Here is a 14,391-nt window from a genome sequence, read left to right as displayed (position 1 = left end):
TGTTAAGTCCATCTGGCTATTGTGTCATTTAAGGCTAGTGTTTCCTTATTGATTTTCTGTCTGGATGATCTTATCTGTTGATGAAAGTGGGGGAATTAAAGTCCCCTATTATTAGGGCACCCGGATAACTCAGTGGTTGAGTGTCTGCCTTTAGCTCAGGCCATGATCCCGGGGTCCTGGGATTGAGTCCTGGATCAGGCTCCCCAATGTCTCTGTCTCTCTCTGTCTTTCATGAATAAATAAATAAAATCTTTTTTTTTTAATAAAATCTTTTAAAAAATAAAGTGCTAAAAAAAAGTCCCCCACTCTTATTATATTGCTGTCTATTTCTCTTTTTAGGTCTGTTAATATTTGCTTTATGTATTTAGGTACTCCTATGTTGGGTACATAAATATTTACAAATTTTTCATCCCCTTGTTGCATTGACTCCTTTATCATTACATAATGACCTTCTTTGTCTCTTATTAGAGTTTTTGTCTTAAAATCTATTTTGTCTGATATAAGTATGGCAGCCCCCGCTTTCTTCTGGTTTCCATTTGCACAGAGTATCTTTTGCTGTCCCTTCACTTTAAGTCTGTGTATGTCTGAACATCTGAAGTGAATTTCTTAGGCAGCATATAGATTGGTCTTCCTCTTTCTTTTAAATCCATTTAGCCACTCTGTGTTTTGAATGGAGAATTTAGTCCATTTACATTTAAGGCAATTATTTATAAGTATGGACTTACCACCATTTTGTTAACTGTTTTTTTGGCTATTTTTATAATTCCTTTTTTCCTTCTCTTGCTTTATTCCTTTGTGATTTGGTGATTACCCATAGTGGAATGCTTATTCCTTTCTCTTTATTTTTTGTGTATCTATGATACGTTTTTGCTTTGTGGTTACCATGAGGCTTACATAAAACAATGTAGAACAGTCTGACTTCAGTTGCTAACAACTTAAGTTTTTGGGTTTCTTTTTGTTTTTAGATTTTATTTATTTGATAGAAAAAAAGAGCACAAGCAGGTGGAAGAGCAGAGGGAGAGGAAGAAGCAGTCTCCCTGCTGAACAGGGAGTCCAACGGGACTGGATCCCAAGACTTTGGGATCATGACCTGGGCTGAAGGCAGACACTTAACTGACTGAGCCACCCAGGCACCCAATAACAACTTAAGTTTGAACACAGTCTAGAGCTCTACATCTTTACTACCCCCTTCCCCAATGTTTTATGGTTTTGACATCATAAGTTACATCTTTCTGTCTTTTATATCTTTAAAGAATTATTGTAGTTTCAGTAATTTGTACTACTTTTGTCTTTTAACCTTCATGCTAGATTTATAAGTGAACTTACCACCTTTACATTAGATTATTCTGAATTTTACTTTCCTTCCTTCCTTCCTTCCTTCCTTCCTTCCTTCCTTCCTTCTTTCTTTTCTTTTCTTTTCTTTTCTTTTCTTTTCTTTTCTTTTCTTTTCTTTTCTTTTCTTTTCTTTTCTTTTTTCTTTTCTTTCTTTCTTGTTCCTCTGCATTGTCTTTGAGTCGACAGATCCTTTCTTCCATTTTGTGTAGTCTGTGGTTGAATCCTTAATGTTATATTTTTTCAGCTCAGTTACTGTATTTCTCAGCTCTACAATTTGTTTGGTACTTTCTGATGTTTTCTGTCTCTTAGTTGGAAATCTCACTTTGTTCATGCATTGTTCTCCTGACCTTAGTGAACATCTTTATGACATGAACTCTTTATTAGTTAAATCACTTGTCCCCATTTTATTAAGAATTTTTTCTAGGACATCTGGGTGGCTCAGTGGTTGAGCGCCTGCCTTCGGCTCAGGTCATGATCCCAGGGTCCGGGATGGAGTCCAGCATTGGGCTCCCTGCGGGGAGCCTCCTTCTCCCTCTGCCTATGTCTCTGTCTCTGCCTCTCTCTCTGTGTCTCCTATGAATAAATTTTATTTATTTATTCATGATTTTATTTATTCATGAGAGACACAGAGAGAGAGGCAGAGACATAAGCAGAGGGAGAAGCAGTCTCTCTGCAGGGAGCCCAATGGAAGACTTGATCCCAGGACCCCGGGATCACAACCTGAGCCAAAGGCAGATGCTTCAACCACTCAGCCACCCAGGTGTCCTCATTAAGATGTTTTCATGAGGTTTTAGCTTTTTCTTTCATTTGCAATGTATTCCTGTTTTTTCCTTTCCCTGACTCTGTTTATTTCTGTGCATTAGGGAAAACAGCCACCTTTCCCAGTTCTGAAGGAGTGGTCTGGTGTAGGAAATGAACCTTATGGTTCAACTCTTTACTAGTTCTTGGTTTTCTCTCAAACCTTTTCGATTTTCCGAGCAGCCTGCTTTGTTTTTAGTGGTGGTCAGTATTTGAGGGTTTCAAGACCTGTCAGTTTCCTAAAGGGGGAGGATCTCAGTCTACACCTGGGTTCAGGCTGATTGGAAGCCTGACTGTGAGAGAGCAGCTTTAAAAGTCTGCAAATACACCTTTTTTTAGGGGAAGACTGGAAGATAGGCATCTTTGTCTGCTTTTACTGAGCCCTGGGACGATATAGCCAGTTAAGAACTATTTCTTATTTCACTGCTGTCCTATTGAACCCAGAAACACAAGCTCCACTGGCCATCTGCTTTCAGTTATTTTGGGTATAAACCCAGAGTGGAATTGTTGGATCATATGGTAATTCTATTTTTACTTTTTTGAGTAATCACTATACTGTTTTCCATGGCAGCTACACCATTTTAAATTCCCACCAACAGAGCACCATTCCAGTTTCTCCACATCCTTGCCAATACTTGTATTTTCTGTTGTTTTTTTATTAAACAGTAGTCATCCTAGTGGCTATGAAGTGGTATCTCATTATAGTTTTTCCTCTTTATTGTGTTAAAATACACATTATATTTACTGTCTTAACCATTTTTAAAAGATCTTATTTATTTTGCAGAAAGAGAGAGCATGTGCAAGCAGAGGGAAGGGCAGAGGGAAACAGAATCTCAAGCAGACTCCATGCTAAGCCCACATGGGGCCTGACATGGGGCTTGATATTACAGCCCTAAGATCATGACCTGAGCCAAAACCAAGAGTTGGCTGCTGAACCGATTGAGCCATCCAGGTGCCCCTTAACCATTTTTTTTTTTAAGTTTACAGTTCAGTGGTATTAAATACTTTCTAGTGTTGTACAGCTATCACCATCATATATCCCCATAACTCTTTTCATCTTGTAAAACTGAAACTTGATACTTATTAAACACCGACTCCTCATTCTCCTCTCCCTCAAGCCCTGCAACCACCATTCTACTCCCAGTCTCTATGATTTCAACTACTCTAGGTACCTCACATCAGTGGATCACACAGCATTTGTCCTTTTGTTGACTGGCTTATTTCATTTCTGATAACGTCCCTAAGGTTCATCCATGTTGTAGTGTGTGTCAGAATTTCCTTCTTTCCAAAGATAGAATAAGAGTCCATTGTGTATATATGCCACATTTTCTTTTTTATTCATCCGTTGATGGAAACTTGGGTTGCCTCCATGTTTTAAGTATTGTGAATGATGCTGCTACAAATATGGGTGTATCAATATCTCTTCAAGACTCTGTTTTCAAATTTTGGGTAGATACCCTTAAGTGGAGTTGCTGGATCATATGGTATTTTTAATTTTTTGAGGGATCCCTATACTGCTTTTCCACAGTGGCTACACCATTTTATACTCCCACTAACAGTACACAAGGGTTCCAATTCCTCTATATCATTGCCAATGCTTGCTGTGTTCTGTTTATATATATATATAATAACTATCTTAATGGGTGTGAGGTGGTATCTCATTATAGTTTTGATTTGCATTTTCCTAATAATTAGTGATGTTGAGCAAATATTTTCATGTGCTTATTGACCATTCATGTTTCTTCTTTGGAGAAATGACTATTCAGGCTCTTTTCCTATTTTGTAATTGAGTTGTTCAGGGGGTTTTGTTTAGTTTTAGGAGCTCTTTCTATATTCTTCATATTAACACCTGGATATAAATCAGATACATGATTTGGGAGTTATTTTCTCCCATTCTGTGGTTGCCTTTTCACTCTGTTAATTATATCTTTTGATGCATACAAGTGTGTTATTTGTATTTGTATTGTAGTCCAATTTGTCCATTTTAAAAACTACCTGTGCTATTAGTGTCTTATTCAAGAAATCATTGCCAAATCCAGTATTATGAAGCTTTTCTTCTATGTTTTCATCTAAGATTTTTATAGTTTAAGCTCTCACAGTTAGGTCTTCAATCATTTTGAGTTAATTTTTGCTCATGGTGTGAGGTAGGGGTCCAGCTTGATTCTTGCATAAGGATATCCAGTTTCCCCAGCATCATTTGTTGAAAAGACTATCCTTTCTCCTTTGAATGGTTTTGGCATCCTGTTGAAACCATTTGGCTGTTATATCCTATTCCTTTGGTCTAAATGTCTATCTTTATGCCAGTACCACACTGTTTTGATTACTGTAGTTTTGTAATAACTTCAGAGATTTGAAATCAGGAAGTATGAGAATTCCAGGGCTGTTCTCTTTTTTTCAAGATTGTTTTGGCTATTTGGAGGTCCCTTGAGATTCCATATGAATTTTAGCATGGGTTTTTTAATTTCTGCAAGAAATGCTGTTGGGATTTAGTAAAGATTGCATTAAATCTTTAGATACTTCAGGTAGTACTGACATCCTAACAATATCAAGTCTTCCTATGTGCATAGGATATCTTTCCATTTATTTCTGTCTTTTTGTTTCTTTCAGTCATGTTTCATAATTCTCAGGGTACAGGGCTTTTACTTCCTTGGTTAAGTAAGTTTATTCCTAAGTATTATATCCCTTATGATGCCAGAGTAAATGGAATTGTGTTCTTAATTTACTTTCTTTTTAATTTTTAAAGATCTTATTTATTTATTTGAGAGAAAGAGATCGAGCACAAGCACGAGCAGGGGGAGAGGCTGAAGCAGGCTCCCTGCTGATCAGGGAGCCTGATGCAGGGTTCAGTCCCACAACCCCAGGACCATGACAGATGCTTAACCAACTGAGCCACCCAGGTGCCCCTAAATTTACTTTTCAGGTTATTCATTGTTAGTGTATAGATATGCAACTGACTTTGAGTGTTGATTTTGTGATTTGACAACGTTGCCAGATTCATTTATTCGGACAGATTTTTTGGTGGAATCTTTAAGATTTTCTAAGCATAAAATCATGTCATCTGCAAACAGAGGTAATTTTACTTCTTCTTCAATTTCTATGTATCTTTTTTCTCCCTCCCTCCTTTCCTTCCTTTTTGCTCTGGTTAGGACTTCTGGTACAATGTTAAATAGAAGTGGTGAGAGCTGGCAGCCTTGTTTTGTCCCTGATCTTAGAGGAAAAGCTTTCCATCTTTCACCACTGAGTGTGATGTGACCTGTGGGGTTGTTGTATGGCGCCTTCAGTATGTTGAGGTGCATTTGTTCTCTTCCTAGTTTGCTGAGGCCCCACTTTTCCTTTTTCCTTTTTCCTCTGTCCTCAATCCAGATGTTAAACCAGCTTGTCCTTTTCCCTCCTGCGTTCTAAGGTAGACACCTGAAAGAAAACAGCTTTAATTTCCCTTCTTTGGAGAATTTCCCCGTAGTTCTCTTCCCCTTTTCATCAATTTATCCATTCACAGTGCAAACCTTTGTTGAGGTTGCACTGTGTGCCAGGTGCTCTCAGGGTGCTCTCCTGCCCACAGGAGTTATCACTTATGTTGTCTCAGTCTTCGCAAGGGCCATTGGAAATAAAACGATCTCTGTCTCCATATCCACCAGCAGAGGGGCTGGCTCAAAACAGAGCCAGCTTCTATAATTCCTTGTCCTGCTGTGTTAACCTCAGGCTGCTGCCATTTCTGTGTCCAGCTGTTTAGCCGTGTTGCTGGTCCATGGGCAGGTGTTTCCTGTCCCTCCTGAGCTGGCTGTGTTATAGTGGGAAGGGCCCAGGTTCAATCCTAAAGTCTGTTTTCTCTCCTTGTGTTGACAGAAGTCCTGGGCCTTTGTCAAGAAGTGTAAAAACAACATGCGTCCAAATCGGAGCTTGGTGGCTCAGCTGTCAGAATGGGAGAAGGTGATCCTCGGAGATTTTGTCACAGACATCTTGGATCCACTCTACTGATCTTCTCTGTGGTCCAGCTATGGGTCCTGAAGAACCTTGTGGGGGTGGGGTGGGGGTGGCGCTCTTGTGGGTAGTGGGCCAGGCTGTGTAACCAGGTTGGTGTGGAAAGAGAAGGCCTTTGCTGCCTGGAGTCTCGTGTCAGCCTCCTGCAGTGGTTCTTCTCAGGCTCCTCATTCACACCACAGAGCAGGTGTACTCTGCTCAGACTCAGCAAGAACCCCCATTCCTGGGTCATCTGGGACCACCCCTGCCACACTCCTGAGGCTGCCTCTGGAAGAGCATCTGGCCCTCTGAGCAGCTCTGCCACAAGTCCCTGGTCACTTGGACCCTTTGGAGGTTTGTTTGGGAGGAGCTAGCTACAGGGGTTCCTCCTGCCTTGTGTTGGTCCACATGGGTGTCATAATGCCCACCCACGGGCGGATATCTGCCAGACCCAGACTTGGCCCAGGTGCCAGGCTCCACAGCTCTGAGATGCTATTGGCACAAAGTACACCCTTGCCTCAGCCCGGGTCCCAGCACACCCCACCACTCTGCCCTGTTGATGATTTGTTCAGATTTCCTTTCTTTCCTCTCCCACTCATTTCCTCCCCCACTCATTTCCTCCTGGCTGGGTTCCCCAAGAAGAGATTACTAACCCTCTTAACTCCCACACTCATGTTTCTAGAAGCTTCTTCAGAATGTGCTTCCCAGCGCTGACAGCACCCACAGCACCAGTCAGGAGAGGGCACGCAGGATGGGACTGAAAAGGAATTTAGGATGTCCACGTTCATTCAGCATTCCCTGCCATCTGCGTGCAGCTGGGGGGGCCGGGGGGGGGGGAGACATAGAGGTGAGGGCCATCTCACCTCTCAGGACTCTCTGCTGAAGGGTAGTGCCCCACCCTCTCCGTCCCAGGAAGCCCAGTTCCCTCAAGCAGGGGGGTTTTGCCTAGGAACAAGGACTTTCCAGTCAGCGCAGGCTTGGGATCAGTTAGGATACGGGCCAGAACAGAGCTCGGGAAGGCTGCAAGCAGTTGCTCGGAGACCTTCGGGTGGGAAGGGCAGAGCCACTGTAAAGTTTTCATCGGGGCCATGGTGAGGATTAGGCTTGGGCATTAGCGCTGGCAGCCTGGCGGCTCTGTGAAAGGACAGCAGCGGTGAGCCTGGAGGCAGGGAGCCAGCAAGGTGGCCGCTATAAAAATCCATCCGGGAAAAGAGGCTCGGAAGCCTCTCCCTGCAGAGGCGCAGCTTTCGCAAGGACAAGAGCGTCTGAGGCAGGGGTCACCTCCGTGGGCCTCGGTTCACCGCCAGCACGGGGGCCGCAGCTCTGCGGGCCCTAGCGCGCGGCTGGCCGAGCCCGGGGAGCCCCAGCCCGGGAGCGCCGCCGCGCCGGCCCCCGGCCCCCCGAGCTCCGCGGCGACAGCGGCCCCTGCTTCACTTGGCCCCGCCCCGGCCCCGCCCGGGGCCCGGATTGGCCCAGGCGGGGGGCGGGGCCAGCGCGCTGGCGGCCCCGGGCCTTTTCCCATTGGTGGTGGTGGCGGCGCGAGCCCGGAAGCGGCCGGGGGCGGCGGCGGAGGCGGCGGAGGCGGCGGAGGCGCCTCGGGCGGGCCGGGGTTGCGGCGCGGCTCTTGACTCGGGTTGTCCCGCGCGTGGCCAGGCAGCCATGCAAGCCCCGGCCCCGGGCCCGCTGGGCGACTGCCTGCGGGACTGGGAGGAGCTGCAGCAGGACTTCCAGAGCATCCAGGTGAGTCCCGGTGCGGGCGCCCATTGGCTCTGAGCCACGTCTCTCTGGCTGGAGGTCAAGGGTTGGGCAGCCCTGGGTCAGGCAATAGGGGGTTCAGGGTCAAGGGTCGGAGGCCCTGGCGTCGCTCCGGAGGGCGGCGAGGCCCTGGGTCCTGGCGGCCCTGGCCGGACCCTCCCCTCGGCCTCGAATGCGTGTCCGGCCGCAGCTCCCCATCGCGGCCACGCGGCCGCCCCGACCCCGCCGGGAACCCACTGAGCCTGGCCGGCCGGGGGCCTTGGGCGGGGGCCTCGGAAGCGGGCCGCGACCTCTGCCCCCTCTCCGCCCTCTCCCAGGAGAGTGGCCGCCTGAGTCACAGCCCCGGGCCCCGGGTCCCTCAGCAAACCTGCGGCGGGCGCGGGCCGGGCGGAGCGGGGAGCAGCGCCGGGGGCCTGGGCCGGGGAAGTGATGCGGGGCCCGTCCGGGGTGAAGGACAGCACCCCCGAAGGCAGGGCTATGTGGCTGCTGTCAGGAGAGCTGGGGAGGAGCGGGTGGGCCAGACCCTGCAGGGCCCTCGGGGCAAGGACGGTGGGAAGCTTTCCCCCAGCCCTGGGGAGCCACGGGAGGAATTGCCTGCGTCTGGCTTGTGTGGACCATTGTGCTGTTCTGTGGGGAGGCCAGCAGGGAGACGGCAGCAGGGCTCCCCCAGACAGGAGAGAGTAGCTGGTAGGGGTAGGCAGACGCCGCACGTGTGGGGTTTTGAGGGGGTGTGGTAGCCCTTTTAGGGCCCCAGAAACAAGACCTAGGAAGGGTAGAGCCTGGCCCAGCTGTGTACTTGGTCATGCCTTTGTCGCTTCTGGACTGGTTCCAGCCCTTTCCTGTCTGCACTGAAGCCTTGCCGCCCCCTGGCCTGGCCAACCCTGCTGCCACTAGTGTTCCTGGAGTCCAGAGCAGGGCAGACCTACTTTCCCATACTGACCCCTGCCTGACCTTCCTCGTGCTGCCCCTTGTTGTCTCCAGGGTGCTCTTCTGGAAACTCACCCACCAGGGCAAAGTGCTCTGGAAAGCTTTGGGCCAAAGGTGCTGGGGGAGGGGTGAAAGAATTGGTCTTCACGGTGGTTCTAAGCGCTGAAGCCTGGTAACCTTTAACCTGGGAGGCAGATGCTGGGAGTGCCAGAGCAGCAGGCTTCTTGGACAACCCCAGCTCCCCGGGCACTAGCCAGCTGGGTAGGCAGGAGGATCCCAGAGAACCAGAGTGGCCTCAGGCTCCTGGAATCCTAACTCAGGGTGGAACAGAGGGGTGGGGACAACAGAGGGTGGGTTGAGATGAAGACAAGCTCTGTGGAGCTAGTTTGTCTCTGGGACCGGATGCTGTCTCTGGGATGGGGATGCTGCAAGGGCTTCTGGGCTTGCAGGGAGAGCCCCATCCCTTGGCTGGCCCTAGGGAGAGAACAGCCTCAGGGGGTCCCTGGGCTGGCTGCCTCCTTTCTTGCTCAGACCCTCCCAGGGAGCCCCTGTCCACCCCCACCCCCCACTTGCCCAGCAGGCGCTGGCTCAGGGGCCTTGCCAGCAGCCTGAGCCTTATCCTGCCTGCTCTCCAGGAGACACACCGGCTATACCGCCTGAAGCTGGAAGAGCTGATCAAGCTGCAGAACAGTTGTACTGGCTCCATCACTCGGCAGAAAAAGCGGCTCCAGGAGCTGGCTCTTGTCCTGAAGAAGTTAGAACTGGCCCTCACCCCCCGCAGAACCCCCCACCCCCACCCCGCCCAAGCCTCCCATACCCCCCTGGCCCAGGGCTGGGGATGAGTGTCAGATCTGGGGCAGGTAGAGAACTGGCACTGACTCCTGAGTGTCCCAGGGCCCCTGTTTGCCCTCCTGCCCCACAGGGGTCCAGTGTGACACACCCCACCCACCACCCCACTCCCCTCCTCTGACTCTGGATTTCGCGGGCCCTACAGATGTAAACCCTCCCTTCAATCGGGGGCCAGAGAGGCTGCGCAGGAGCTGGAGAACCAGATCAAGGAGCGCCAGGGCCTGTTCTTCGATATGGAGGCCTATTTGCCCAAGAAGAATGGGTGAGACCCCCCTCCCCTGAGCTCTGTTCACAGACACTCCTGGGAGAGTGGCCTGAAGCATGGTCTTGCTCTACTTGGTCACCTGGCCAGCAGATGCTCCCTGGACCCACTCTGGGCTGAGCAGGCAGGCACGAGTGACAGTGACAGTTGATTGAGATGGGTGTTTTGTGGGGGAAGGACGGGGGATGGAGGAGCAACAATGAGGGGCACCTCACTCAGCATGGTGGTCAGGGAAAGCTTAGAGGATCAAGGAGTGAGCTGGGCAGGCACAGGAGGGCGGGGACAGCATGTGGCCAGAGCTCAGGGTGGGAGGTGGAGAGGAGGCCAGAGGCAAAGCTGGGCTTCCGAGCTGGCTTCAGGCCCAGTAGGCTGGGCAGAGTGACCCTTAAGCCAGGCACAGTTGCCGAGGGGGATGGCAGGGGACCATGCACAACCCTAGGTTGAGTAAAATACATCCAGTGGAGGCCACGGGCAGCAAGACAGCGGGGAAGGAGCATGTCCCAGAGGGCAACGAAGGAAGGAGCGGTGGGTAGCCTCAGATCAGACGGCCCTGGGGTAGGGGTGGGTGTGGGGGGGTGGGTGTTGGTGTCAAGTGCTATACAGAGGGGCAAAGTCAGGGATGGAAATCAGGGATCAGCCACAGGGAGGGGAAGTTGCTAATGGGGAGACAGGTGAGTGTAGGCAGCTCTTCAAAAGCTTGGAGGTGAGTAGAAGGAGAAAGCGGCTGGGGCAGGGGGAGGCTCGTGCTTGGCTGTTTGTGTTACTTGATACCTAGGGAATCTTCGAGCATGTCTACCTGCAGAGAGCTCGGCCCTCAGAGCACAGAATTGGCAAAGGGGAGTCCCAAAGGGAGATCCCTGGGGAGCTGGCAAGGGTGGGGCATGGGGCCTTCTCATTTGTGATGAGAGGGTGTTTAGAGAGGGTGAGGAGGGGTCCTGGAGATGTCAGCTGCCAGGAGGGAGGGTTTGACGAGGCCTCGGCAGGGATGGCGTAGGGAGCCGGTGGTGATGCTCGGAGGTGGCCTGGTCCAAGTGCCCACCACACCCCATCGACTCTTCGTAGCCTGGGGCAGGTTTCCGAACCCCTCTGAGCCTGTGCCACGGCCCGAGTGTGAACAAGGGCTTAGGTTGTCGACGCACTGGTCAGGCACACAGGCTTGGTCACCTCTTGGAGCTCGCCGGCAGAGAGGGGTGATCACACAGGCTCTGTCGGCAGAGTGATGGCATCATGAAGCTGGGGGTGATGGGCTTGACAAGAAAGTGGCTGACGTGGAAGGGGGCTTGGCGACTCAGCTGACTCGGGAAGGGAGACCAGGGTCAAGCAGCCTGGGAGCCTCAGGGAGGGCCAGGGTCCACATGGTGAAACCAGCTTGGGAGGCTGGACACCCGGGGTCAGAATACGAGCAGAGTTTCTGAGGGACCCCGCTCTGGCTGGGAAGGGGCCCCGGCGTGTCCATGATGTGGGGCTCCAGGCTGAAGGTTCTCGGAGGTGGATGGGTGACGGGGTGGGTGTGCACACAGGCATGAGTCCTGCCCTGGCCCACAGGGCGATTAGAGCCGTGGACACGGCTTCCATGGGGTCGGGGAGCCAGGCTGCTCCGGAGGCCCTGAGGTGGGGGGCCTGGGGGGACAAAGGCAGGATGTTTGGTTTCCCTGGGAGCAGGGAACAGGCAGAAAGGCGGGAGCCCAGTGTTTCCTTCCAGTGGAGCTGGTCCGCACCCCCCAGGTCAGAACCCTAAGCACTACCCAGGGAAGGCCGCTTGGGGGGTGGCGGCCCCCTCCTGGCCTGGCCCCCGGCTCTGTGCCCCTGGCGTTCCTCTGTCGGAGCCTCTCCTCACCTGGCATCCCCTCCTCTAGGTTGTACCTGAGCCTGGTTCTCGGCAATGTCAACGTGACACTCCTGAGCAAGCAGGCTAAGTAATTTGCCATCATCCGCTGGTTCCCAACCCGCTCTCTGCCCTCCTGGGTCCTTTGCATCCTGCCCCAGCTCCCCTGGCTGAGCCCTGGGGGGCCAGGGCCGCTGTCCCCTGCTGGTACCCCGCCGGCCCCAAGCTGCCTACAGAAGCGCGTCTGGAGCAGGAGCCTTCCTGCGGGCCGAGGCTGGGGTGGGGGGGCCCTGCCGGCAGCCCAGCCTGTGCCACGAGTGTGTACCCACCCAGGTTCGCCTACAAGGACGAGTATGAGAAGTTCAAGCTCTACCTCACCATCATCCTCATCCTCATCTCCTTCACCTGCCGCTTCCTCCTCAACTCCAGGTGAGGAGGCCCGCGCTGCTCAGGCCCGCGCCCCGCTCCCTGTTCCCTGCCAGCGCCTGCGCCTACCCTCCGTATCCCCCGCAGGGTGACAGATGCCGCCTTCAACTTCCTGCTGGTCTGGTACTACTGCACACTGACCATCCGAGAGAGCATCCTCATCAACAATGGCTCCCGGTGGGCGAGGGCAGGGCCTAACATGCTCCCGGGGTCGGGGAGGCTGGGGCGGCCTCTGGGGAGGTGCGGGACCAGGGTACTGGTTTCCTCCTGCATCGGCCTGGCTCCCCGTCCCCGAGCACTGGTCTTCGGGGCCGGGGCAGGGGAGGGTGCCAGAATGACAGTGGCTTTCTGATACAGGATCAAAGGCTGGTGGGTTTTCCATCATTACGTGTCTACGTTCTTGTCAGGAGTCATGCTGACGTGGTGAGTGGCCAGGCTTGGCTCCCAGGGCCTGGGGGCGTGCGGGCCAGAGAGAGAGAGAGTGAGCTCACTCCCCTTCCCTCGCTTTCTGCCTTAGGCCTGATGGCCTCATGTACCAGAAGTTCCGGAACCAGTTCCTGTCTTTCTCCATGTACCAGAGTGAGTGTCTTGGGGGGGCTTGACATGAGTTGTGGCTCAGGACATGTGTCCTAGCTCAGAACATGAGGTGTGGCTCCTCCACAGGGAGGGCTGGGCTGAGGACATGGGGCACCAACACTGTCAGCCCCGCTCTCACTCCCCCTGCCCCCCAGGCTTTGTGCAGTTCCTGCAGTATTACTACCAGAGCGGCTGCCTGTACCGCCTGCGGGCCCTGGGCGAGAGGCACACCATGGACCTCACTGTGGGTGAGCCAGCTGCCTCCGCTCCTTGGGGATCCTTGGGGTGGGGGGTGGGGCTGACGGGCAGGGGTCCTTCCCCACCCCCGGGCCTCTGAGAGATGTTCCTGTCCTGCCCCTTCCTCCTCACAGAGGGCTTCCAGTCCTGGATGTGGCGCGGCCTCACCTTTTTGCTGCCCTTTCTCTTCTTTGGACACGTAAGTTGTCTCTGCCCCCGAGCGTCTGGCTGGCATCCCTGGCTCTGGCTGTGGGCTCACGGGGGACTGGCTTCTGCTGTTTGAACCCCACTCCCACGTCCCTCCCTCCCAGTTCTGGCAGCTTTTTAATGCGCTGACCCTGTTCAACCTGGCCCGGGACCCTGAGTGCAAGGAGTGGCAGGTGAGCCGGGTGCCCTAGGTGGGATGCCGCGAGGGCCATCGCCCGGCCCTGACCTGATCCCCTCTCCTCCCCCAGGTGCTCATGTGCGGCTTCCCCTTCCTCCTCCTCTTCCTCGGCAACTTCTTCACCACCCTGCGGGTTGTGCACCAGAAATTCCACAGTCAGCGGCACGGGAGCAAGAAAGAATGAGTCTGGGTCTTCCCCTGCTTGGCTCCCCACGGCCCCCCTGGCCTGGAAGGGGCTCTGGCCCCCGTGTTGAAGGGGATAGCAGGCTCCCCTCATCCGGGAGGGTCCCTTCCGCTCTCCCTGGGGTTTTGTGGGCTCTGTGGGCCCCGAAGGCGACACTAGAGGAGGAAGACTGGCCCCAGCAGCCTGAATAAAGGAGGAGCAGCAGATAGGTGGCTTGAGGTGTGTGCTCTCCCATGGGTGAGGCGGGGCCTCGGCGCTACCACGCCTGGGGTGTGTGGAGCACCTGAGCTGCTGTCTCTGGGGCTCGGAGATGAGTGGACCCAGGGGGAGACCCCACACCTACTCAAGCGATAGCAGCCAAATACAGAAAACAGAACTTTATTCCAAGGACGAGAGAGTATTTAAAATTATTTACAGTCATTGAAAATAACGTGGAGGGGGCTGAGCCCCAGCTCTGCGAGAGAAGCCCCTTCTGCGCAGCCCCCCGGGCCCGAGGTGTTCACACAACACACACCCTTGACCACTTGCCTCAGGGCTGGGGTGCTCCAGGGCTTGCGCCTCGGGGCCTGGACCAGTTTCTGCCCCTGGGGGAGGGCCTAGCAGAACCCATCCCTGGAGACTGGCAGAAGGGGGCCAGGAAAATGATTACACGGGGAGGCAAGTCTGTGGGGCCCAAGGGGCCAAGTGAGGTGGGGCCGGGTGGCTTCTAGCTCCACACGTCCAGGGAGTAGCGGCCCTTGGTCATCAGCTTCTTGATGTAGTCCACAGCCTGGGCATGCTCCATGGCCCCCACCTCGGCCACGATGTCGTAGAAGGTGTTCTGCACGTCCCTCGCCATGTTCCGAGCGTCCCTGGGGCAAGGAGAGGGGGTGCTA

General features: G+C 53.0%; 3 protein-coding genes across 31 annotated transcripts in view; 2 read left to right on the top strand and 1 right to left on the bottom strand.

The window, feature by feature from the left end:
* Positions 1 to 6,249, top strand: part of STYXL1 (serine/threonine/tyrosine interacting like 1) — a 61,679-nt gene extending 55,430 nt beyond the window's left edge. For all 10 annotated transcript variants that reach the window (XM_072752911.1, XM_072752909.1, XM_072752912.1 and 7 more), the window contains one exon: positions 5,977 to 6,249. In XM_072752911.1, the coding sequence (XP_072609012.1) occupies positions 5,977 to 6,108 (132 nt within the window). In that variant the 3' untranslated portion in view covers positions 6,109 to 6,249. The remainder of the gene's footprint in view (positions 1 to 5,976) is intronic.
* A 1,376-nt stretch (positions 6,250 to 7,625) lies between these two features.
* TMEM120A (transmembrane protein 120A) lies at positions 7,626 to 13,903 on the top strand. Its single transcript, XM_026019478.2, has 12 exons — positions 7,626 to 7,830; positions 9,408 to 9,526; positions 9,767 to 9,883; positions 11,740 to 11,799; positions 12,042 to 12,137; positions 12,222 to 12,311; positions 12,492 to 12,557; positions 12,652 to 12,713; positions 12,866 to 12,958; positions 13,082 to 13,146; positions 13,259 to 13,327; positions 13,403 to 13,903. The coding sequence occupies exons 1-12, from the start codon at positions 7,750 to 7,752 to the stop codon at positions 13,514 to 13,516; spliced, it is 1,032 nt and encodes a 343-aa protein (XP_025875263.1). The 5' UTR covers positions 7,626 to 7,749; the 3' UTR covers positions 13,517 to 13,903.
* Positions 13,879 to 14,391, bottom strand: part of POR (cytochrome p450 oxidoreductase) — a 68,094-nt gene continuing 67,581 nt past the window's right edge. For all 20 annotated transcript variants that reach the window (XM_072752905.1, XM_072752893.1, XM_026019477.2 and 17 more), the window contains one exon: positions 13,879 to 14,367. In XM_072752905.1, coding sequence (XP_072609006.1) covers positions 14,223 to 14,367 — 145 coding nt within the window. In that variant the 3' untranslated portion in view covers positions 13,879 to 14,222. The remainder of the gene's footprint in view (positions 14,368 to 14,391) is intronic.

This window comes from Vulpes vulpes, chromosome 3 (assembly GCF_048418805.1).
Source record: "Vulpes vulpes isolate BD-2025 chromosome 3, VulVul3, whole genome shotgun sequence".
Lineage (NCBI taxonomy): Eukaryota > Metazoa > Chordata > Mammalia > Carnivora > Canidae > Vulpes > Vulpes vulpes.
Note: the sequence above shows the minus strand (reverse complement) of the source record. Positions and strands in the feature narration are given on the sequence as shown.